This window comes from Symphodus melops, assembly GCF_947650265.1.
Source record: "Symphodus melops genome assembly, chromosome: 1".
Classification (NCBI taxonomy): Eukaryota; Metazoa; Chordata; class Actinopteri; order Labriformes; family Labridae; genus Symphodus; species Symphodus melops.
In genome coordinates, this window is record NC_136691.1 from 11,418,004 (window position 1) to 11,441,622 (window position 23,619).

The following is a 23,619-nucleotide window of genomic DNA, read 5'->3' on the forward strand; positions in this document are numbered from 1 at the left end:
CAAGCATAGATTTTAAAATACTGACAGGTTGTTGAGCCACAAGCAAAATATTTCAAAAATTAGTCTGGTCAACTTAGTGATTCTTCTTCTTTTTTTTTTTTTAAAGGTTTATTTTTGGCCTTTATGCCTTTATTGATAGGACAGTGGATAGAGTCGGAAACAGGGAGAGAGTGGGGAGAGACATGCGGGAAAGTGGCCACAGGCCGAACGCGAACCCGGGCCGCCCGCGCGAGGATTCTTAGTGATTAGTGATTCTTTAAGTCATTCAAAATCTCTTACAAAAATATTTCTATACAGTCACTTATAACATTCAACATTGTGCATCACAAATCCAATGTATTTCAGTTTTTTAGATTTCATTTTTTTATAAATAGTTATTACAACAATGTACATCTAACTCTTCTCAGAAGGGAAGTGAATCTAAGGACTTCCTGATTGGGTTGTTCTATCTCCGTATGTTACATGGTAACAGGGAAGAGCTTGTGGACATTTTCCAGGCTTGTATGTTAGTGTGTGCGGCCTATAACTTGGCTTCTTTGATAACAGTAGGTTCCACCAGGCTCTCAATGGGACAGTCTGAGGGTTCCTGTAAGGACACATCACAACATAAATCAGAGGGTTATTTTGTATTTAAAGCTGTTGATGGCAGCTGCAGGGTGGAACATGTGTCTGTAAGGCAATAAGGATCTGAAATCAGTCACCTATCTACACCATAAATGGATTCTTTAAGAGATACATAAACTCTGCAAACTCTACCCATGTTCATGCAACACTCCTCATGAGATGGTTATTTAAATATATATTATGTGCACAGCCTGTAATTGTATTCATTTTTATCAACCTTTGTGTTACATTCAGATAAAATATTAATTAATGTGACAGAAAAGGAAAACTGAAACATGGTTCCCATTAACATGAATGAGTGGAATCATCATCAACTGACAGAGATTCAGGAAAAGCAGGTTTAAATGTGGAACAGATGAAAGGATGTGCAGCAGGTGATTGCCAGCGGTGTGGGCTGATTGCACGGTGCTCCTACCTTTGTGTATCTGTGCGTTGAGCAAAGATTTGATTTGATTTTGTGGAAGCAGAAAGGTTTATTGATCAGGCTTGAGAAGGAGGAGTCTGTGGCGTGGAGATTAATGCTGTGGCTCCATAGTCTTGTCCCGACATCTGCCCCTCCGCCTAAAACAATAGCTGCTGGTCATTTTTAATTCAGCTATTATAAAAGGTGTGAGTCTCTAGTCCACAGTAAAGTTGCTTGGATGAATGTACTCTGGAGTCACGTTCTACTGCCGACTCACAGGATAAGTTTTGTCCAAACCAAATACAGCATGTATGGATGATATGTTTTACTTACAGCTGCTTTGGCCAACGCGTTTGCATTCTGTCTCCGCAGGTCTGACTTTATCAATCCTGCAGGGACATAAAGACAAAGAACAGACAACACCTGCATGAGATAAGGGAAAACAGGTATTCTATAAGCAAGCAAGAAAAATAATTAAAATAAAAGACAAATAATTTGATGTTATCCTACACGTAACACGTCTGAAAGACCCCAGCAAACGGATGCTTTTGAAATAAATGTGGATTTTAGGTGCAGCATGCAGTAACAGCTGATCCTCCAGTAGATGGCTCCTGTGTGCAGACATTGCATTCATCAAGAGTGGCTGTGTTTGAGCATAATCAACTTAGTGTTTACTTACTATTTCCCAAGACTGTGAAAAAGCAGTGTGTCTAACTCAAGCAGGCGCCTAGCTAACCTTCAAACTTTGCACTGGAAAATTATGAAAACAGATTTGTTGCAACTTAATCATTAAGCTCCATTTCTCCCGAAGAAGAAATGTTTCACCACAAATGTTTCACCTTTGTAACAGAATATATTACAATGGTGCAGTATTGTTGGTGCATTTTTAAAGGGGACTTTAAGATACGCGTTTCCCACAAATAAAACAAAGAGGAAGCTCAGGTGCACATTGGCACTCATTTCTTTGAAAGCTGGCATGATGACCACAGCAACTGAGTACACTCATTTATCTAAATGTTAACTAAGTAACAATAACAGTGAGTCAGTGTGATGACCTTTGTGAGCAGACAACCCCCTCTAAGTACATTATTCTCGCTGTGTTTTTTTTTTTTGTCCTAGTGTGCCCAAAGTTAAGCACTTCAGTGGCTAAAGTCTTTTTAATGAGTTACACTTAGCTCATAAATCCCTCAATAGACCATGAAAAGTGACTTAAGCAGCTTAGTATTGACCCTGGCCAGATTTTTTTAGGTTAAGCATCTAAAAAACAAGAAAAGTGGCAGGAAAAGTGCAGCATTTCTGACAAGTGAATAACTGTTTAAGAGGGGCAACATGTTTCCATTTCTTTGACAATGGACAACATTTCACAGCAAAACAGTAAGTTTTTTTTTTTTTTTTTTTAGAAAACTCACTCACCAAATGAAAAACATGTTGAGTGAGGAGAACAGAAAGAGAGATTATCTGTGGTTTCCCAAACACAGGGACAAACATCTTCAGGGAGAATAATAATAAAAAAGAAATCTAAACCCTGAGCCAAATAGCTTTCCTGTAAAATAAAAAAAGTTGACAACATGCATCAAAGAGCACATTTTGTCAACCTTCTGGAATATATTCTACCTGTATCATGACACAACCCTGAAACCGAGTCCTTCATCTGCATTCCTGGAATTCACACATTTTTCCCACAGAAACTCACAACAGAAGAAGTGACCAGCAAAGACAATTCTTCTCACTTGTAATTTGTGACACAAAATCAATAGCTTGCAATGACTCCATACATTGTTTCACTATCAGAAGTGTCTTACCGGTCATGATAGTTCCGATTAAAAGAAAGACACAAAGGAAGATGTTTCCTGCCAATGTGCCAAAGCTGTCAATGATTTTCCCTTGGCAGATGGTGAAAATAATGCCAAACACCTGTGTGTGCAAAACAGAAGACAGTTAGGGAAAAAAAACTGTTTACACATTTTTTTTCACAAACACACACACAACCACATTTTCAACAACAATGGAAAAAATGCAAAACAAATGTGTTTATCCTCACTCAACAAATAACAGGGTCTGTGCAGCATTCTGAGTTCAAGGAAAGCATGCAGAGCAGAAGGACCACTGCTTCAGCTCCATTTAGATCCTTTGAAATCATTACCTGCAGGTTTCTTGTCAGTGCACAATGCAACTGTTTTTATTATTTCTAATTATTAGTGTTTGAGCAATTTGGTAACCCATAAACTATCGTCTATAGATGTTTTAGTGTCTGAGAGTGAAAGCCAACTTTTCTGGGAATCCTGTGTAGCCAGCAGTAAGAGATGAAGCTCTTTTAGCAAAGACTTTCTTTTCTGCATGTTGCATTTGTTTACAATCCAACTAACAAATTGTAAAGCAATAACTAGAGTTGCAGTTTTAAAGTCAATAGTAGAGGATTTTTAGCAGCACTTGTGACTTTAGTGCTCACTGAGATGTACCTGTGCTGAACAATTGAGAAGTCCGGATGAGGTTCCCTCTGACTCCGGGTATGTCAGCTCGACTGCAAACTCAAAGCCCAGGGGCAGATATCCGGTCATGAAAAACCTGAACCCAAGCACAAAGACAACAGCACATAGACACTCAAAATGTTATTCAGCCAAAATAAGTAGGAGGAACATTTTCAAGAAAAGCACCTCTCAAAACAGAACTTACTGAATGTCAGTGACCTCACAGGATCTTTTGATGAACACACTTTTCTAATCATAAAGGATGTTATACAGGAAGAACAGCCTTGAAAGCATACAGGATAAGACTATTTTCTCGGTCAATAAGAACTTCTTGTGCTTCCAATTAAGTGACAACAAGTGAAACTCAATGACAAAGTGGCAACAGCAGTAAAAAACATGAGTCAGTATATTACTGGACTTTAACACATCTGTCACTTTTCTGTACGTTTTCTCTGCCTGGAAATATGCTTTGAGTACAAGAAAGTGAACATAATGCTTTGACCCTTTCAATTATTAAATAAATCCTCATATCTACGTCTAAACAAAACCCCAAAGAAAGAACAAGAATAAAAGAATACCCAAGAGCTCCAGCGGTGATGAAGACCACCCATAGGTGTCCCAGACTGAGTGTAGCAGCATACACTATCATCCCCACTAGAGACATGAAGTAGACCGCCAGGGTTGTCTGCCTGAAGAAGAAAAACATTACAAATATGCAACAATTAACTCAGTTATCAATATTGCATGATAAATGGAGCTTGTGGGGAACACTGAGAGCCATTGCTTTTAACAGAAGTTTACCAGAGATGTATCCATTTATTGACATCTCACATGACACTGAAGAATGCCACCAAAGTTAAAGGGGACTTGTTGTGTAAAAAACATTGTTTCAATAACCTGGGTGAGAGCTATTCACAGACTAGAGATGAAAGATCATGGGAAATCTAACTCAACTCTAAACATTTAAAATTGGACAGGCTATTGGCTGTGGTCAGTTCATTCTCACTGGGGGATCGGGGGCGGGTTAACAAAAAAGCCAGGTGGGGCTGAGTGTATTCCTTCATGTATACAATAAACACACCCAGATTCCTCCATTTGTTGAACAAAACAAATGAGGGGGGGGGCAAATGAAACTGCCCCATTGGCTGGACACTCTGAGCCAGATGTCAGAGAGATCACTGTACAGCACCTGAATAAACACTAACAGAGCCCCAACAGTAATAAACACTAAACAAGACCAGCAGCAAGGTGAGACATCACAACGAACAGACAATGTAGTCTCTGTGATTCTTTTTGAATCCGAACTCTCACTTGTAGGTTTTAGTTTTGTCCAACCAGATCCCACAGATGAGAGAGCCGATCATCCCTGCAATGACTATGGTGAGTCCAATCCTCCCAGCATTCACCTCTTCTCCCTAAAGGGCAAAGAAAGACAGAAACAATGTTGACCTTACATACCATCCAAGAGGCAAGGCAGTCTTTTAGAGAGAGCATGAAGTGATGAGTTGAATCTCATCTACATTTTAACTTGAAGTTAGGTTACATTACATTTTAAAAAGCAGCATTATGTTAAAGAATTAAATCCCAATTCTAAACCATTCTGTACATAATATTATTACAAATATAATCAGCTTGAGCCAGATTTTTTCCATTGAAATATCAGAAAGGACAAAAATGCCTTCTAATTAGTATTCACTGAAGGCTGCGTTCAGAGAAAAAGCACGATTATAGAATTAAATCTGCTTATTGATGTTATGTTGGATTATTTCTTTGTAAAAAGGTTTCCGTTAATGCTGCCAATATGTGGACCATTAAGGTTGAGGTGCAGGGCAAAAATACAACAACTGTATACAAATGCAGAGTGGAAAATGGGTTAAGTAACAAGAGAATTAGCCAACACAAATGATTTGAAGTCCCAGCTGAGGAAACGCTTATCAAGACATGTTTATGCACAGTTTAATTTTTTGGTCTCTTCATATACAGACACAGCAGGTCAAACTTACAGGGTAATGTATGATGATCATACGGTTCAGCAGAGTGCCAACAGCATAGAAGCAACCCACGTTCAGTCCTGTTATTATGGAAAATAGGGTTACACAAAGCCTGCGTGACCAAACCATGAGACAAAAATAACATATTATATCTCCATTATGCAAAGTAAGACATGGTGTCCAGAGTTCTGGTTGCTGGTTGTGACAAATGAACCTCATCAGGCCAGTTTCCAAAACAGCACTGTTCCGAATTAAGGATTTCTATAAAAGGATAAGCAGCACAAGATGTTTTTCTTAAGCAAAGGTCTTAAAGTTAGTCACTCAGACAAAAGCTGTACAGGAAGACCACACCTGCATAAAATCATTTACAAACATTTATTTGGAAAACTGCGAAGAGGATATATCTTGCGTGGATTAATATATAATATAATTGCTGAGTCTATAATCCATACTGTTTCGCGTGGATTAACATTTGGAATATTAGTCTATAATTCATACTGTTTGAAAAATATAAATGTGTAGCCTGTCACATGATTAAAACTGGACAATCAGGCAAACAGCTACAACTCAGTTGAAGAGACAGGAACAGGTGTGGCCTGCAGGACAGAGACACAGTCACAGGTAGACCTAAGACAAAGTGAGCTATGAATAGTTGTCTGACAACCCAAAGATCATATGCAGGAACTAAGGATAGGTTCCCACTAATAATAGTCACATGAGTCGTGTCACATGACAGACAAAGGTCAGTTGGACAATGTGGAAGAAAGAGTTTCCTTAAACTGCTCTCAGCTGTTGATGTTGCTGGAGTTACGTGACACACTTCACTTTATATCCCAGAGTGTTTTCACTTCGAAAAAAAAAAAGTTTGACCTTTTGGTGGCACCATTCCAATGTATTTGTAAAACATTGTTAGACTGTAAACAAACTTTGAACCTTTTCAGGAAACACTAGTTCCCTCACTACTGCTGTATATGGGGCTTCAGAATTTATGACTTGCGTGCATTTTTAAAATAAACAATAAACCTTGTCACGCTTCACTGAATCACGAACTGATTTTGAAGAGGGCAAGTGTGAGGATGTGTTGGATAACACCTGAAAATGGCAAACTTTTCAATTTTATACTGTGAGAATCCAGGCTTTACAATAAAAAAACAACTTTAATTATCAACATAAAAATGAGGTGTGAATCTGTTATAAGATGACCGTCAACACACTTTAAAAAGTACAACTTTGGAGAATAGTGATCACTCACCATAAGTGATGATGAGGAGGATGAAAGGCCTGTTGCGGAGCAGCCTGAGGATGGAGGCTGTGTAAGAGTACTGCTCTGGTGGGATAAGACGAGCTGTAGCCTGGGCCTGAGTCGGAGGAAGTTTGGGACGCTCCTGGAAGACTGACAAAGGGGAGGAAGGGTACGAGGGGATTGTATAAATTAGATATTTGGATATCAGGTATAGGGGTTATATAATGCTGAAACAGCAAAACTCACCCCTAAACATACACTTTCATGTTATGAAGAAGCCAGTTGGACATGTCAGAACACGTGATGTAGAGGGCCTTACACATATTCCGCGTCTCTGGCTCAAGGAACGTCATCGAGTCTCAACCCAAAAGACTTTCATCTTTGTGGCTGATGTGATAACCGTGTTTTGACCTGTTTCTGTCCGAATTTGTTTCTGGTTGAAAGCTCACACCCTTAGGGCCCCATGGGAAAACACAGATGTTTGACTATGTAGTTCTTGGAGCTGAGCCAGCTATTTCTCCCTGTGATTGGCCTGCCTGACCTGAAGGTTTGTGTTGAGGAACCAGTTCTCAGTAAACCAGCCTGGTTGTTAAGACGTCTGCTCTGACAAGACTGACGACAACTATAAATAGTCATAGCCACATGCGATGTCATTGTTTTTCAAAGGACACAAAATATTGAATTAGCATTAGCATTAGTGAGGTAACTAGCATTACCAACAGTGGTTTTAAGCAAAAATACTGATGGTATTATTTGCATTGTGCGTCATACAGTGGCTGTTTCATAAACAGTAAAATAAATCCTAAAAAAATATATCTTATACAAGAAAACAGTCTGTGCAGAGAGAAAATAAATGGAATGCAATCTGCAATACAAGGACCCATTAGCAACTAGCTAATAATGAATACACTTCAAGAAATTAAAAAAAAATTATAAAAAGTATAGCTGTAGGCAAGGGCAGCTAAAAATCTGTTCTTAGACACTGTTTCACAACACCAGCTTTATTCTCACATCTCAAGTCGCTAGTTGGACTGTGAACAAATCAGCACAGGAAGTCTAGGAAAGATGTCTTTTATTGCTGTCCATTGGCTCAACCAGAGCCCAAAAAAGTTAACCAACGCTTCAATAGTCTTCATCAGACAATAGCTTTTAGGTTCTGAGATTGCACATGCTAATCTTAACACCACCACTGCGGACTCTTATCCAGTCAACCTGATTCACCGACACTAATGCAGACTTCCTTTTTGGTTGAAATTGCTTGTCAGCTAAACATCTTCTCTTGCTTCTCTCTAAACACTATTCAAATCTCCTTGGGCTTTGTATGCCCTGCTGAGTCACAGGCCTGTTGCAGGGCTACAGATGGCCCTGCCAGAAGGACAACCTTACACTTGGCATCTTGCATGTATGTGTGAGGGTGTGCTACAGTATGTGTGTGAGTTTACGTGTTATATCATGAAACTACTGTGGCCAACTAGAAGTCATTACTTGCTGGTGTAGCCTAGAGCAGCATACGTCCCATTTGTTGCCTAGTAGCATCCACCGTACGACTGAAAACAGAAGTATCTTAAGACAGCATTGAGTTATAGGCGTGTGTAGATTCAGAATCATCTAACTAACTTTAAAGAGTTCTTTCTTTCAAGTTTTTAGGATGAACATTTAATCCATGTGAACTGTATCCCCTTGCATCTTTTTAGGCACCTGAAAATGACTTAACTTTGTGTTGAAGGAACATTTTAACACCTTTAGCTTAGCTTAACATAAAGAGTGAAAAAAAAAGTGTGAAAGCTAGCTTGGCTCTGTAAAAAGCGACAAGAAAACCTATCTTCATGAATTTCTAGGGCTTTTTAATCAACAAGACATCCTTTTAAAGAATTGCAGACAGGCAAGTTTATAACCTTTAGACAAGGCTGGGCTAGCTAATTCCTTGTTTCTACTTTCTAGGGCTAAGCTATGCTAGGCCAACCAGCTAACTGTGGTTTCATGATTACCACATAAGTGATAGATACATGTCCAATAATTCTCAAAATGTTACAAATTCCTTTCAGCAGTCACATGTAAAAATAAAGGTACCGTAAATTCCGGACTATAAGCCGCTACTTTTTTCTCACACTTCGAGCACTGCGGCTTCTACTCCGGTGCGGCTAATGCATGGATTTTTTATGGGGGACAATGAGCTTCTGCCGCAAAAACATTTGACTTCGTCACGTCGGATCTTAATATCAGTCATTTTGCGCTTCATGCACGCACCCTCATCATGGAAAACACACGGAGAAATACATATGATGCAGCTTTCAAGTTAAAGGCGATCGACCTGGCTGTCAAAGAAGCTAACAGAGCTGCTGCACGTTAAGATGACACTGACAGCGACAACAGAGACTGAGGAAGTGAGTAATGAAGTCATTCTGAGGCAGTGAATGGATGGACTTTTTCTTGTGAAATATATTACGGTCATCTTTTTCATCAGCCGTGTTACAGACACCGTCAGCTAGGCTTCGTATTGTAACGGTTCATGTTGTAAAGTCAGTAGTTGATAATGTGTTCATAATTCCGATTATGTGGAGAGTCAGTGAATGCACCAGCGAGAACGTGTCGAGTGGCTGTATGAGAGAACGCTGGGGGAGAGAGTTGGATTGTTACGGCAAGTTATGTGTTGCTCTCTGCTGTAAACGGCGTGGTCACGGCCGACAGTGATCGGGTTATTAAAAGTTATTATTTGAACGCTCTCGTCGTCCTTTAACGTCCGTACGGACGCTACAGTATTTGCGGATGTTACCGGTAGCCTACGTCTGTGTAAATAGCTCTTGTTATAGCGTGGACACCTGCGGCTTATAATCAAGTGCGGCTTATATATGTACAAATACATTTATTTACTTATTTTTAGCCGGTGCGGCTTATATCCAGGTGCGCTCAATAGTACGGAATTTACGGTAAACATAAGCGAAGCAATATAAGCAGAGAATGATGCTAAATGTCTGCTTGTCAAGGTTTTATACGACACAGACAGCGGAGTCAGTCTGAATGTTGTACGTGGAGTTACTACAGAATGCATTCACAGGCATCCTTTTGTATTTCTGGATGCAGCACACTTACGAGCTCCCCCGCCCGCTCTCTGCCCTGACAGGACAACAGCTTCTTCATGAAACTTGTTCCTCCTCTTTGACAACTACCCAGCCCTGGCTTCTCTTTAGAACAATGCATACGTATAACATTGTCTGCAACTTAATTCTGATTTAACCACTTCTCGGATTCATTTACCTCCCCTAAAAAAAAAAGCATATCATATGCTTAAAACCGTTCTTTAAACCCTTATAGGTAAAGGAAATTAAAAAGAGAAAATGGGTCAAAATCCAAGAGTGACAGAAATAAGACAGACTATTCCTAAGGAGGTTTCATATCAAATCATATCCTGTTTGACAAGTCAATGCCCACCACTTTGCACACCACTTGCTTCCACTAGAAAATGCAGTTAAAAGGTTTTTCATATCCCATAAGGTAACAATTGCTTTGATAAATAGTTCAGTTGTGTTCAGTATGCTGAACAGATCTTTATATAGTGCCCATTCCCATGATTTGTCTCTTGACCTTACTGGTTTCACAACAGTTTCTTTTTTGTGGGCCTCCCCCTTCAGAGAGGGTTTTGTGTTTGGTGGGAACCAGTGGATCAGCACTTCTCCTGTCTACTGAATGGTCCTTCTTGTCAGTGTGCAAATGAAAACCATCAGCAGGAAGATCCATTAAATGAGAAAATCCCACCGGCCTGTGACCCAAACTATTGTTTCTGAGAAACAACTAAAACGCAGGACATTAGAAGAGCTTGTTAAATTATGTGATGCAGCCTTTCATTCATTTTATTATCTGATGAAGTCATTGAACACTTTTTAAATTTCATTGTATTCTACAAAAATCATTGGTTAAACTACAGTGACCTGACAGACCAAAAACATGACGTTTCCTTTCCAATTTCCAGCCATGCAGAAAGTGCAGTTGAATCCCTATTAGAGGTGGCACTTCTAAACGTTAAAATCTGATTTATTTTATTTACATTTTTAAACTTGTGGTAATGTGCATGTCACTGCACAAAGCACAGATCAACTATTCTTCAGTGAACGTCAGCAAAGCATCCTTAAAGAGCTGCACAGCACGCAGGCAGTGAATCCAGGGAACCATTTAAAATGTAAACACCTGACAGTGACATCGAGTGACGCGAGTGTCGATGTCCCTGCGTTTACCTGTTGAAGGAAAGACTTGCACTCTTATTTATTTCGTTTTGTATTTAGTTTTTAAACGTTAAACAAGGTTGTTCTTTTTTTTTTTTTTAAAGGCTTTCACAAGGACTTTAACCTCAACGTTTTAATGGCTGTAATTGTCGTTTACTTTGTTTTGATTTTGTTTCAAGAAATCGATGCCATAGGGGCTCCAGCCCCTTATCTTTTAAACGTTATTGGCCCAACGTATAAACGTTTAGCAATTTGGTCAGTTTAGCAAACCACTAATTCACATTGCCACTCCAATATAATGAAGGTGAGGGAAATTCAACAACTGCATTTGGAAAAAACTCTATAAAAGTAAAAATGAATTGACTCAGATATGGACTGTCATTGGTACTATTCGCTACTATTCTCATTTGGTGAGCATTGATTGCAGCCATACAATGCTTGGAACCGCAAAATTGAATCCATTTCATTCTACTGTAATTGGACAGTTGGAAAAAAAAAAAAAAAAAAACTTGCCCACAGCTTTTGTCTGGTCACAAAACCAAACATTTAAGATAAATAACCCAAAAAAGAAAAATTTGGTTTCACTCAATGCAACAACACAAATCTTACCAAAGACGACAAGAATGAAGAGTAAGGTGGCCACTCCTGCTGTCATGTAAAACATCACTCTGATGTGGTTAGCCAGTTCGTCCTTGTCTTCCACATTAGGCACTAGGATTGGAGGCACCAGGAACCCAATGGCAATACCAAGCTATAAAGAAATGAGCACATAGAATAAAGTGTATTGTTTTACAAGAAATATCAAAATGGCTTAAAACGATTTTTTTCTCCATTAACCCCATGTATCATATTACATTGAATTAGGGAGGTTTATATATAAACAGGCAAATGTTTGCAGCAGTTAAAAAGATTTCCTTAGGCTTCTCACACTAAGACTTCACAAGTCTTATAAGACTTAGGCATTCAGCACAGCCCTGTATAATCTACAGACGGCTCTCAGACAGGCTGGCTTAGAGGACTTTAAGGCAGAAGAGGTAGAAAATGAAATGGTTATTGTGTGGATGTTTTGACAAACCTGGTTCCCTAGAACTCCGATGGAACAAGCAGTGGAAACCTCTTTCTCTCCAAACCACACTGAGGCAAGGTAAGAAGGAATACCGAGGATAAAAACGGTAGCTACTGAGCAAATAAACTGGCCAAAGAAAGTGACTGGAAACAAATCTGGACCAGCACTACCGATTTTTATCCAAGCACCAATGCAATTAAACGCTGCCCCAACAAGGACCACATCCCGGATCCCCCTGTTGTCCAGGAGCCAGAGGACAGGCAAGATGAGCGGGATGTAAGTGAGGAGGTAGATCATGGACAACCAGTCAACTGCCAGAGAATCAATGTTGTAAAATTGCATAAATATGTTGCTTATAATGCCGTACTGAAGCCACATGAAGGAATTACTTGCTGAGACAGCACTAAAGAGAAACAGCATGAGCCATCGACGATGGTAAAGTCTGGTCTCAGTCTTTGAAACCAGCTCTGTTCGGTCAGAGTGTAAAGTCCCAGCATCTGAATGTGAACCAACGGAGATGGCTCTGCCCAAAGGTCCTGGACTCCACTGCAGCGATGCGAGGCCTGGAGCGAGATTCTTTGCAGCCTTGGACCGAGGCCATTCTTCACCACTGAGGTCAGGATTTGCATGGTTGTCTTTCAAAGTATTGTTTTGTGGCATTTTAACCTTCCTTAAGCGGGTCCCCAGAAAGTGAGAGGTGAGAGCTCTTAAACTTTCAGAGCTCGTGTCCGAAGAGCTTGCCGTCCTGCTTGCAAACTCCCTGTTGTGAAAAGATGCTTTGTACAAAGACTGAGCACAGCTGGAGTTACAGGAGTCCATTCACAACTCACTTCAGACTCGTCATGTGACATTTATACAAAAGAATCTTCAGATTCCACCTAAACCACTCCTATAAATGTAGGCCTTTTTTTGACCTCTGTACTGTCCAAATAGCAATGAGTATGCTAAGAAAACTAAACCCGTTTCTGTGTTAAACTTTAATAAAGTCTGTTGTGAAAGCTTACTCATTTTAATTTTTGGATTGCAAAAACAGGTTAATCTTTCAAAGTGTTTGTTATTGATCACCTGAAGATCCCTGTTACCTCTTAGTACAGTTGATAGAATGTTCCCTCACTCCAGTCATTTTATGAACACTTTTTAAATAACAGTCAGTTAAACTTTCAATTTATGATGGATGAGCGGAGCTTGTATGTTCTTAGTGACTGTAAAAGAAAATAAGAGATGAGTTGAAAAAGAGTAATGTACAGACTGTTTATCAAAAAAAAAAAAAAGCAAATGTTTGTACCAACTTATTTAAACTCCAGGAAGACAGGCAGTTGTACTCGGCAACATTTCCAGCACTAAGTGATGACTTTTTAGTGACATTTACAGAAGTTGACTCAAGTGTTGTTTGTGCAAACTATTGTGCTAAAGTGCTAAATTTGACGTTTGTAAGCTGTTGTTACTGCGACAGTGGCACAATGCAGATCTTTGAAGTGAAAATGGAGAAAACTCCTTGACAGCAGATGTCTTTCCACCTCTTGTGTTAACACCTAATAAACTCTCAAACACTTTCCAATGCAGTTTTAAGGTATTCACAGCTGCAGTCTGGTGGCATTGACCTGTTAGACAAGCTACTGTTCCGGGGACATACTGTTCCATACTGTTATTTAAATTCACATTGGTCCAGGATGTAAATCTGTTTGCAGAGGACTATAAAGATAACCATTCTGCTTCAACACCTGTTTCAACAGCGGCCCTATCATAATGGTTCACACTTATTGACCAATATTTTTTCCTTGATTAAAATCAAAACAGTCCGAGTGTGCTTGATCTTGTCCATGTTCCTTAACCCTCCTCTATTTAATTATGTAGATTAATGTCTATAATTCTCCTCTGCAGCGACTGTATGCCTGAAAAAAAAAATCATTATCTCAATTAGCTGTGTAGGTTATTTACACAGTGAGCACAGTAAAGTGAGTTTTCTTCAAGCATGCTTGATCGCTTGCTGTCATTTGTTCTTTTAAAATGTCAGCACATTATTATAGTGCCTTGAACGCAACTGAGATGCAGTGAGGTCTCCTGAACGTGCGTAATTACGCAGAAATGCTAAACAGATGAGAGGATGTCCATATGATCAGTGGACTGCTATCACGTACTTTAAATGGTTGATCAAGTAGGCAAAGACTTTACTTGATCTAGTTACTGACTGAACAGTGTGTTTACATGTTACCTGATTACCGAAGACTCCGATGGAGCAGGCGGTGGACACTTCCTCTGAACCAAACCAAACTGACGCGATCCTTGATGGCATCCCCAGGATGAACACCTGCGCAAAGGAGCAGCAGAACTGTCCCAGAAAAGTGACTGCAAACAGGTTTGGTCTGACGCTGGCCACCTTGATCCACGTCCCTGCACAGTTCAGCGCTGTCGCCACTAACGCGATGACCCGGAGCCCCTTTTTGTCCAGCAGCCAGGTGACCGGGAAGATGAAGGGAATGTATGTCAGCATGTAGATCATAGACATCCAGTCTATGGTGAAGGCGTCCACGTTGTAAAAGTTCATGAAGATGTTGTTGATAATGCCGTACTGGATCCATTGGAAAGAGTTGCACAGTGAATAGGAGCTGAACAGGAGGACGATCAGCCAGCGCCGCTTGTAAAGACGAGTGGGTCGCTGCCCTTCGTGACCGCCAAGCTCGCACTGAACGCCGGGAGGCTCCTCCGAGTCACCCACCTCATTCTTAACATGGTTCTCAGAGTCCCCCTTCGCCTTCTCTCCATTTAGTGTAGTGTCTCCTAAAGCTTCTTTCTCGCTCATATTAAAACAATGTTTTCAATATACTCATGAAGTAGGCTGTCAAGTTTTCGCTCCAAACTTCTTTACGCTTGAAACTTTACGGAGCAGAGAGTCGCTCCGTGTCATGTAGGCAGTACACACCCGGCATTCAACCCCAGACACTCCTACGAATAAATGTTGTCGGCCAAAAGGAGAAGTTGAATCAAAAACTGTTCACCAGTCTCTTTTTAAAGGCTAAAAAAAACCCCTCGGGCCCGTTAATTCATTTCCTCCTCGGGTTTTAAGGCAACTTCAGGACTCAAAGTTGCGCCTAAATCCCGTAGGCCTACAGTTGAAATAAATTCAAGTCAAATATCCTTTCATTTCTCCGTCAGTCGAGGTTTCAGATTGTTAACACGTGTAGGGGCGTCTGCTGTGACCCTCCACTCGGACCCAGACACCGCTTTGAGGTCTTGAAACAAGTCGGTCAACTGAGGCTCAAGGGCGGAGTTATACTTTGTCTTTATGTTATCAGCAGGCCTACACACTGGAGCCGACCGATATCGCACGTTTATACCGTTTTTAACGTCCATAAAGTCTGCGGTTTCTGTTCGGATACAATGTGTCTGCTTTGGGATTAGTCAAATATAGGCTACTCATACTTTGCTGACTTCCTGTTTTCTCAATATTGTAGCCTATATGTTTAATTGTTTGTTTGTTTAAACTAACCTGGAGATAGATAAAGGGTTACAAAAACCCACGCACTATTAGTTTTCAAGATGAAGAGTGTTTACCCAAACAGGGCAGTTTATGAATGATTATTAGAGCCCCCCAACAACATGCTGTAACCTTATCTCTCATAATGGTGGACGGCGCCATCTAGCGAACCCATGTTATCAACACATTAGAATACATGACAAATAAGCCCATGCACAATCACATAAAAGGCATCACATTTAATAAATATCTTCTCTGGCTTTTCTCATATACCAGTATCATCTTCAATAGCCTACACAAGTACACGATTCAAGACTCCCTCAATTGCCCATTCTTTCTCCTTTTTTTTTTTTTCTTTTTATGTAAATTTAAGCCTTTTTTTTTTTTTTTTTTTTTTTAAAGAAAGGTATCTTTAAGTTACATTCTCTTTGTCCACAATCAAATCTGTCAAAGCTCCTGAGCATAACCATCAACATTTACACATTGAAAACACATTAATAAACACAAGAATTTCAAAAAAAACATGACAGAATAAGTGCTCTCAGTGACGCAAAAACAAGCAATTTACAAAAATAAAATCTTGGGTCCCTTGAACATACCATAGGTTGGTTTTTTTTTCTTGAAATGTAAACATAGACTGGTAGATACTTTTACTTAGTTCACATATTTATCAGAGAAAAGCAAAGGGATGAGCAGAAACACAATAAATAGTCTAAATATGCATGTTAGGATGTGGACTCTATACTGTCATTGATTGGCAGACATTGACAACTGAATGAGGATTTACATTCTTAGACACAGCTCCACTTAGTCTCTGTCTTCATTGAGGTCATTCGTCTATCCGCAGCATGTGCTTGATCAGATCAGTGCTGGTAGTGTGGTACAGTGATGTGCTGGTGATGGTAATTGCTGTGATTAGCCAGGCCGGTGCACAGAGGCTCATGGCTGCTCAGTACTGACGACAGATACTTGGCTTCCTCTGTCAGCTGCTTCACTTCCTTCCTGAGGGCGGCGTTCTCCTTTTCCAGGTTCTCACTTTCCTTAAAACACAAAAAGGAAGAGATAGTTAAGCAGAAATATTTTCTATCAATCATTTAACCTATGTGGTTAAAGTAGATTACATAAAAGTGATAGTCTACTGTAGTACTTTATCAATGGTAAATCAAGTTGGTAGGATCACATCCTGTTGTCATACATGTACTTTAGCATGTTTTGGTGCTTCAACCTTGAAATAAATTATTAGAATATTCTATTCCAAAGTATAATACTATGGTTGCCAACAATAGACTTTAAGTTGGGTGGTCCAAAACGTTGGTCCAAACAAATGGTAAATGGACAGTCACTTGTAAAGGGTTTTACTTGTCTTCTGACTATTCAAAGCGCTTTTTACACCATATGTCACAAGCTACCATTCACACAGCATTCACACACTGATGAAAGAGGATGCTATGTAAGGTGGCTATTAGCATTAACTTATCCCATTCATTCATTAAGACACCACTGACGAAGGAGCAGGAGTAGTTTGAGGTTCAGTGTCTTATCAAAGAGACTTCAACGTGTACCTGCAGCGCCTCAACTGGCCCACACTGATTTATAGCAACAATTACATTTTGGCTATGTTAATTTACTTTTACTCAAACAGGGTGTAAATAGCTTTGACAATAGAGTCTTTGGAAAACCCCGACTCTTAATCTCTAACCATGGAAAGATGACAAGTGTGGTTTTGATAAATATTTCTCGACAAATGACCTTGCTCACTCCAACTTTTTCCTATATTGCCGAAACTAATTACATGCACATATTCATTTTGCAATGCTAGTTATCAAATGTTAGCAATCTGACCCTGCAAACCATAGACTAGATTTGATTCTAGTTGTCGTTTCTGGTGTTCTATGCAATACTCACAGTGCCACAGGAACAGTTCTGTCAATCGTGGCATTTCATACTGTATAATAGCATCAAATAATAAATTTAGAAGAAACTTCTCAGAAAAAAAGATGACTTGAACAGAAATTGATGTGATAATAACTAACTATCATGACAAACTGGGTTAGAAAAAGAATGTATTGTATGTGTCAAACGTTTAGATTTTAAAGTTTGGCCAAGCTCCTCTCTGTTAGCGTAGAAGAGGAGGGGTTTTATGACCTAAACTGCAGCTAGTCAACAGTGGGAGCTCTAACTCTTTTGGCTTCACTTGATGCAAGGTATTCAGCTTTTTATATTCTTTCTTCTGTAGTTAAAATACTGTGTGCTGAAGGAGGATTAGCATGTTAGCATGCTAGCACTTAATGTTTGACTGTAAATCTGCGACATTTTGAAGCTTGTTGTATCTAGACTCATTTGTGGTTGCATCTTTTGCTTTCAACTCTACTCTAACGCAACAAAAGTGAAAATAAGGGACAATGATGCCCTTTATTTATGATGAGTGACTGGCTATCTTAAACAAGTGTCTACAAACAAGCTACATGTCTCTAATGTTACAACATAATGATAAGTACATTTAAATAAGTAATTAATTATTTGAAACTAGCTTTAAGTATACAAGGTTAAAAGTGTTACATTAAAACAATGCTAGGCTACGCTACTTTAATATGAATGTTGTATATTGAATGGTATGGAAAATAAACTACAGTTTTGCTTTAATTGACTGAAAGGAAACATATTTTAATGTAGATACAGAGCATTAGTTTGGTATCTAATTTTCCAAAACAATTTCTCTGAGGTGTTTTGTGATGAAATAAGTCAACCAGGCCGCATGTAATTTTTTTTCTTTTTTGTGGGAATAGAAGGTGAGAAATCTTCCACTTAGGTGACACAAAAGGTCATCTCACCATGGCCTGAAGTTCATAACACCGATCTGTGGGCCTTACTGTCATAGAATATTTTGGGCAAACCCCTGCACATGCGTCATTTAGCCAAATACAGCCCACTGCTATCAGGGCTTTACAAGAAGTGACTGCCTTTTTCTCCCCTGCTGCCCACGACATTACAATTTCAAGCTCGTTTACACAGAAGACAAAAAAATACTACTGAAGAAACAGGAAATAAGCAGTGTCATAGAGAGGGAAAATTCACCTTCCTGTTTATCTAGTGAGACGATGAAAGCAAAACCACACTGCTATGTCTGTGGTCCCCTGGTGTTCTCTGTGACTGTGACATAGTTTTAAAGAGATGAATGATATGTAACGTACACTTCACAGGAGACATTCAAATCTATGGATCTGCTACTGCCTACACAATGGCTTCATTTCTGAAGGTCAGTACCTCCTCCTTGAATCTGATAAAGTTCACAGAAACAGCTCCTCTTAGAACAGCTTGCTGATAAGGTGACAGCATGTAGACATATTGCACTATGAAGGATTCATAAAGTTATCACAAAAACACAAAGCAATCCTTTTTATTTAGATTTAAAAATAGCCAAATCCGGTGTTTCTTGTGGAGGTAGAACATAAATAATGTTTAGCTGTTTCTAATCTTAGAAAGGTAAAGCATCTTCTTATGCCAAGTCACAACAAAAGCTGAATTTTTTAATTGAACCCTGGAGCTGCAGAAAAGAAATGATGGGGGATTAAGAAACAACCTCATACAATGTTATGAAATTCAGCGCTGCAGTCTCTGGCTTTGGATTTTGCTGCAAAAGGGAGTGATTGCCCACACGTGCTAATTTATTCCTGAAGCTTCTGCAAACACAGAGCAGCGTCCAAGTGTGCAGCCCAACAGAAGCCATGACACATCGCCACATGGTCAGGTAGCATTTTGTAAATATAGTACAAACTGTATCCTAGAGCCTCGAAGGCGCTGCACAGACACAGATAAAGCCACACAGACTACAACTCGGACAAATATCTACACAGTATTTTACAAGGATGACCGCGTTGAGCTTGAACCTATAGTACATAATCAGACTTGCAACCAGCATGGCTTGTGGAAAGCGATGTTATTTAGGGCTTTTTCTTTGGAGAAACAATTTTTCAGTTTTCCATCTTTGATTGCCCAACTAAAAAACTGAGCTAAACTTTAAGAAAGCTTTTAATCTCAATACAATGCAGTCACATGCACAAAAACACCTTATATTTACCAAACTGTGTGTTGCTTTACGGTTGTGTTTTTCAGAAGTACATGAAGTACATGTGACATAAATTGTGTTGCATGAGTTGAATGGATGTTGCATCGAAAAGGCTCCTTACCAAGTGTAGGCTGTCAGCTTTCTGAGTCTGCCTCATCCTGCTCTTCTGAGCAGCGATCCGGTTCTTCTCCCTCCGCATCACCTTTTTTACATCATCTGAGGAGCTCTAAAGAAGTACAGATATCCCAGTTAAGGTGATGTAGAGTCAAGAGTCAAATTGAACAGACACTGTCCTGTCCCTAAAACAGAAGTCTTGTGGTGCTTGTGGTTGGTGGTGCTTTTAAGTGTTGACAAGAAAATGTTCTTGACAGTTTAGAAGAACATTGGTTTAACTTTTCACATAATATGGAGGGCGAGGTCGGGGAGGGGCTGAGTCATCAGTTAGGTAAATCAAACGCCCTGTTTCACACTCGATTTTCTTGGTATCGTAATAACTAATCTCATCTCCAAATGCTGAGTCAGTTGCTCATCAAAGATCAAAAATTCATAATCCAGCGTATTCTGAACTGTCATTGAAGATCAAAAACTACAGATGAAGCTGAAAATCAGAAACTGAGGATCCCAGCTTTTAAAAACAATCATGTAACGTTTGACTTCCACAATGGTTTCTAAGAAGACAGGTTGCAAAAAATGTGCTACATACCGACACGTGAAAGCAGTCACATGCACAGAAACACGCTGTATTTACCAAACTGTGTGTTCCTGACAGCTCTCAAATCATTCAGTTTTTGGACATGCAAAAACAAAGGGTTCCCACTACTTGGTGATACATTTTGTAATTCACAAAAGCCTACACTTGGAGTCGAGTCATGCCCACAGCCCATGTGTGCAAGTGAAACACTGAGAAACTGTGAAAGAGTCAACTGCCTTTGTTGGCTTGATAGGCTGAATTCTGCCTGACAAAGTTGTGTGAAGCACAAAGATTTGGCAGAATTATTCAGCACTTGCATGTTTTTGAATTGAAAGTGTCCTTTTGTAAGCATGTAAAAATCCTCAACAAAAAACAAACAGTATAGAATACTTAGTTTTGAAAGTACACTGTAGAGCATGCTTACCGGCCTGCTTCCAGGTGATGGGGACTTGTAGCTTGTGTCATTGCTGTCAGAGCCCTGAGCCATAGCCAACCGCCGCGACTGAAACTGTGTCTTTGTCCACTTCTGCTTTGTGTTTGGAGTGAATGTTTGGAGTATACGTGTGTGTGAGAGAGAAAGAGAGAGTCTGTGTAGCAGAACGAGTGCTGAGAACAACTTGTCTTAATGAGTCTCTTTCTTCCCTCTTTTCTCTCCCTTTCTGTCACTCCTCCCTCTCTCTCTCTCTCTCTCTCTCTCTCTCTCTCTCTCTTTCTCTCTCTCTCTCTCCCTCTCTCATTGACACATACACACACACTCACACACACATAGACTATATGCAAGACTAACTGTCTGCCTAATTAACTGTGTCTGATGTGGTTTCTGGTAAGAAACAGGGTAAGTTGCACTAGACTGGAAGTCACATGTCTGGTGGAAAGTTTAGCATCTAAGGTAATCATGTAAAGTCCAGAAAAATAACACAGTGACAGGCTAAATAACATTGTGAATAAATAAATGTAGAGATATTGACACCCTTAGAAAAAAATCTGTCCCACCAAATGTAATGCTAAAAAGTATTTTTTATGTTATTGGTACCAGTAAATAATAATTAAAGCCTCACTTCTTTTTTAAAAAAACCAACAAAAACAAAACAAAACACATATTGGCTTATTTGTTTGTGTTTGCAGGTTTGGTGATGGTCGGGGGAGTTTCTGGGTGAAAAGGTTTTTGACTATCACTGTGGGCATTCCCTCTTCCTCTTTTTTTTTTTTGCCGTTACACATGATATCATGTTTCGACTAAATCCTCAAGAGACAGCACATCCTAAAAATCTAAATGGATGACTGACTTGAAAAAAATAAACACACGCTTCAAGGTCATTTACTTATTTTTTTCACTGCAACACACCAGCTGCTGTAAAACGAAACATTGAGGAGGGGGCTTGGGCATCGAGAATCAGCTCAAGGGGCTCCCCAAAACCCCACCAAGAATTCCCTTGTTGTTTTTCAGTCTAAATGACTCTGTTAAGAAGTTGAATCAGGGGGAATCTTCATGAAAATGTACATTTTGAGGAGGCTGGATTTGTGAAAGTGAACAGTTTTGGGAAAGGTGCATGCTGGTAACCAGTAAAATGTCTGTGTTTCCACCCTATGACTTCAGAAAGTCAAAAAAAAATACAGATTACATAATTTACATAAGCAAAACTACATTTCTGTTGGGCAGTGGGCCCATCAGAGAATAAACCTTAATAGAGGTAAATAAGGTGGTGAACAAACACAACAATAGAGAAATCATTTCTGATTGACTTAAAATCTGAAGGTAACATCCAACAAAATCATCATTTATGTCAGGTCAAACTTTACCCAGCTATTTGCATCAACTTGTGTATGATTGCCCTTATCACAAGGTAGTATTTGGTGATGCAAGAAAAATGTTTTGTTTTTTTTTGTAGTGAGGAGAAAAAAAAAAGGATTCAGGACCAAAACAGCTTTGCTTGGCAGAACAGCCCTCCCACACAAAAACATGTTCCACCATCACAGGAATTTTGAAGAGCTTGGGCAAGGGCAGACATCTCTAACGCTTGGCATTTAACGCTGTCCAAGAGTGTTGAGACTGTGTAAAAAAAATGGAGAGAGAACAGAAAGGAGAGCTGATTATAGTCAAACGACACAAAACAGTACAAATATAGAAAAAGTAAACAAGTCTACATCTTCAGCATAGCGTGGTTACATTTCTGTGTTTGGTTATAGATCTGAAAAGTCAAATGACCTTCAGTTTGGGTCTTTGGGTCCTTACTAAAGCATCATTTGGTTCTTTTTAAATGTCAAAGTGATTGTGGTCCTTTTCTCATTTGTTTGTCATTTTATTTAAGGCTTTTTTTCCAAGTGAACAGACAGTATCTTCAAGCTAATCTAATCCATTTAAAGTATCATCAAAACAAAGATGGCTTTTTTCTTTTCTTTTTTTTTTGCCGAAAAAAGTGTTATTTCTCCCACGTTATATTCAAACCAAAATTTGGTGTGAGCTCACAGCTTGAGAAGATTCATACTCCTCTGCTTTAGGTCTCACTTATGCTTGGAAAACCCCTCAAGGGCCATAAGATAGCAAACTGAAATGCCCTCATTTGTGGTCTCTCTCCTTGGAAATAACAGTGGGAGGGTTCTAATAAGCAACAAATTATTGAAAGAGAGTGTATTCGAGTGCATGTTTACGACTGGGGGAAAAAGTGCAGTATTTTTTACTGAACATATTAAATATTGACTTCACAGTGTATGTTGTTACAAGACCCTGAGTTTAATTTATGCACCCAACAATATTTGGAATATTTTTAAAAAAAAGCCCCATTGCTAAAATAATTTTCACTTTACTGCCACTGGCATGTTTTGTGGTCATCCTCAAATGTCAACGGTTATCATGAAAAAGTCAGAGAAGAAGAAAAGCAATTGTGTTGATCTGGGAAACAACTCAATGGTAAATTCCCACCCTTGTTGTTCACTTGAGACATAAACTCTGCGTTTATCTATATTTAAATCACTGAGTTTTGTTGGCATGTTGCATTAAATCAAGATATGTTGAATTGTTTGCTTACATTGCAGATACTAAACCTTTCTGTCAGAACCTGTCAGAGAGACAAGTAAAGCATTATAGCAACTTTCTGAAGGGGAAGGCTGCTGGAATGGAGTGCTGTTGCAGTTGCAGGTTTCTTCCAGGTGGAGGCAGTGTGAGACAGCGCAGCTGCAGGAGTGTTTGAGTTTTTGTGGTCTAAAGAAGATGAAGAAGCAGCAGCGATGAAGCTGATGTTTGACGTTCGTATGAAAAGAAAGTGTGAGTGTTGAAACATGGTGTGGTGTAGTGTGTAAAAAAGACTGGGTCTCGCTGTATTACTCAGGCTGCACTACAGCGTCTATTCACAGGCGCGAACCCACTACTGAGCGGCA

General features: G+C 39.5%; 2 protein-coding genes across 4 annotated transcripts; both read right to left on the bottom strand.

Annotated features, from left to right (window-relative positions):
* Window positions 1-316: 316 nt before the first annotated feature.
* On the bottom strand, window positions 317-15,766 carry flvcr2b (FLVCR choline and putative heme transporter 2b). 3 transcript variants are annotated; one of them, XM_079361737.1, is made up of 11 exons: window positions 14,225-15,766; window positions 11,556-11,697; window positions 6,739-6,879; window positions 5,499-5,566; window positions 4,807-4,910; window positions 4,074-4,184; window positions 3,487-3,592; window positions 2,830-2,941; window positions 1,361-1,416; window positions 1,040-1,185; window positions 317-586 (listed from the first exon to the last, which is right to left on the bottom strand). In XM_079361737.1, the coding sequence occupies exons 1-10, from the start codon at window positions 14,810-14,812 to the stop codon at window positions 1,105-1,107; spliced, it is 1,509 nt and encodes a 502-aa protein (XP_079217863.1). In that variant the 5' UTR covers window positions 14,813-15,766; the 3' UTR covers window positions 317-586; window positions 1,040-1,104. The 3 variants fall into 3 exon arrangements, with proteins under 3 accessions (XP_079217863.1, XP_079217861.1, XP_079217862.1); XM_079361735.1 differs by lacking the exon at window positions 14,225-15,766 and adding an exon at window positions 12,022-14,207; XM_079361736.1 differs by lacking the exons at window positions 1,040-1,185; window positions 14,225-15,766 and adding an exon at window positions 12,022-14,209.
* Window positions 15,767-15,852: 86 nt separating this feature from the next.
* Window positions 15,853-20,899, bottom strand: batf (basic leucine zipper transcription factor, ATF-like). The gene is made up of 3 exons (XM_079361755.1): window positions 20,669-20,899; window positions 19,675-19,779; window positions 15,853-16,527 (listed from the first exon to the last, which is right to left on the bottom strand). Exons 1-3 carry the CDS (start codon window positions 20,729-20,731, stop codon window positions 16,351-16,353), a joined length of 345 nt encoding a protein of 114 aa, XP_079217881.1. The 5' UTR covers window positions 20,732-20,899; the 3' UTR covers window positions 15,853-16,350.
* Between the last annotated feature and the right edge of the window lie 2,720 nt (window positions 20,900-23,619).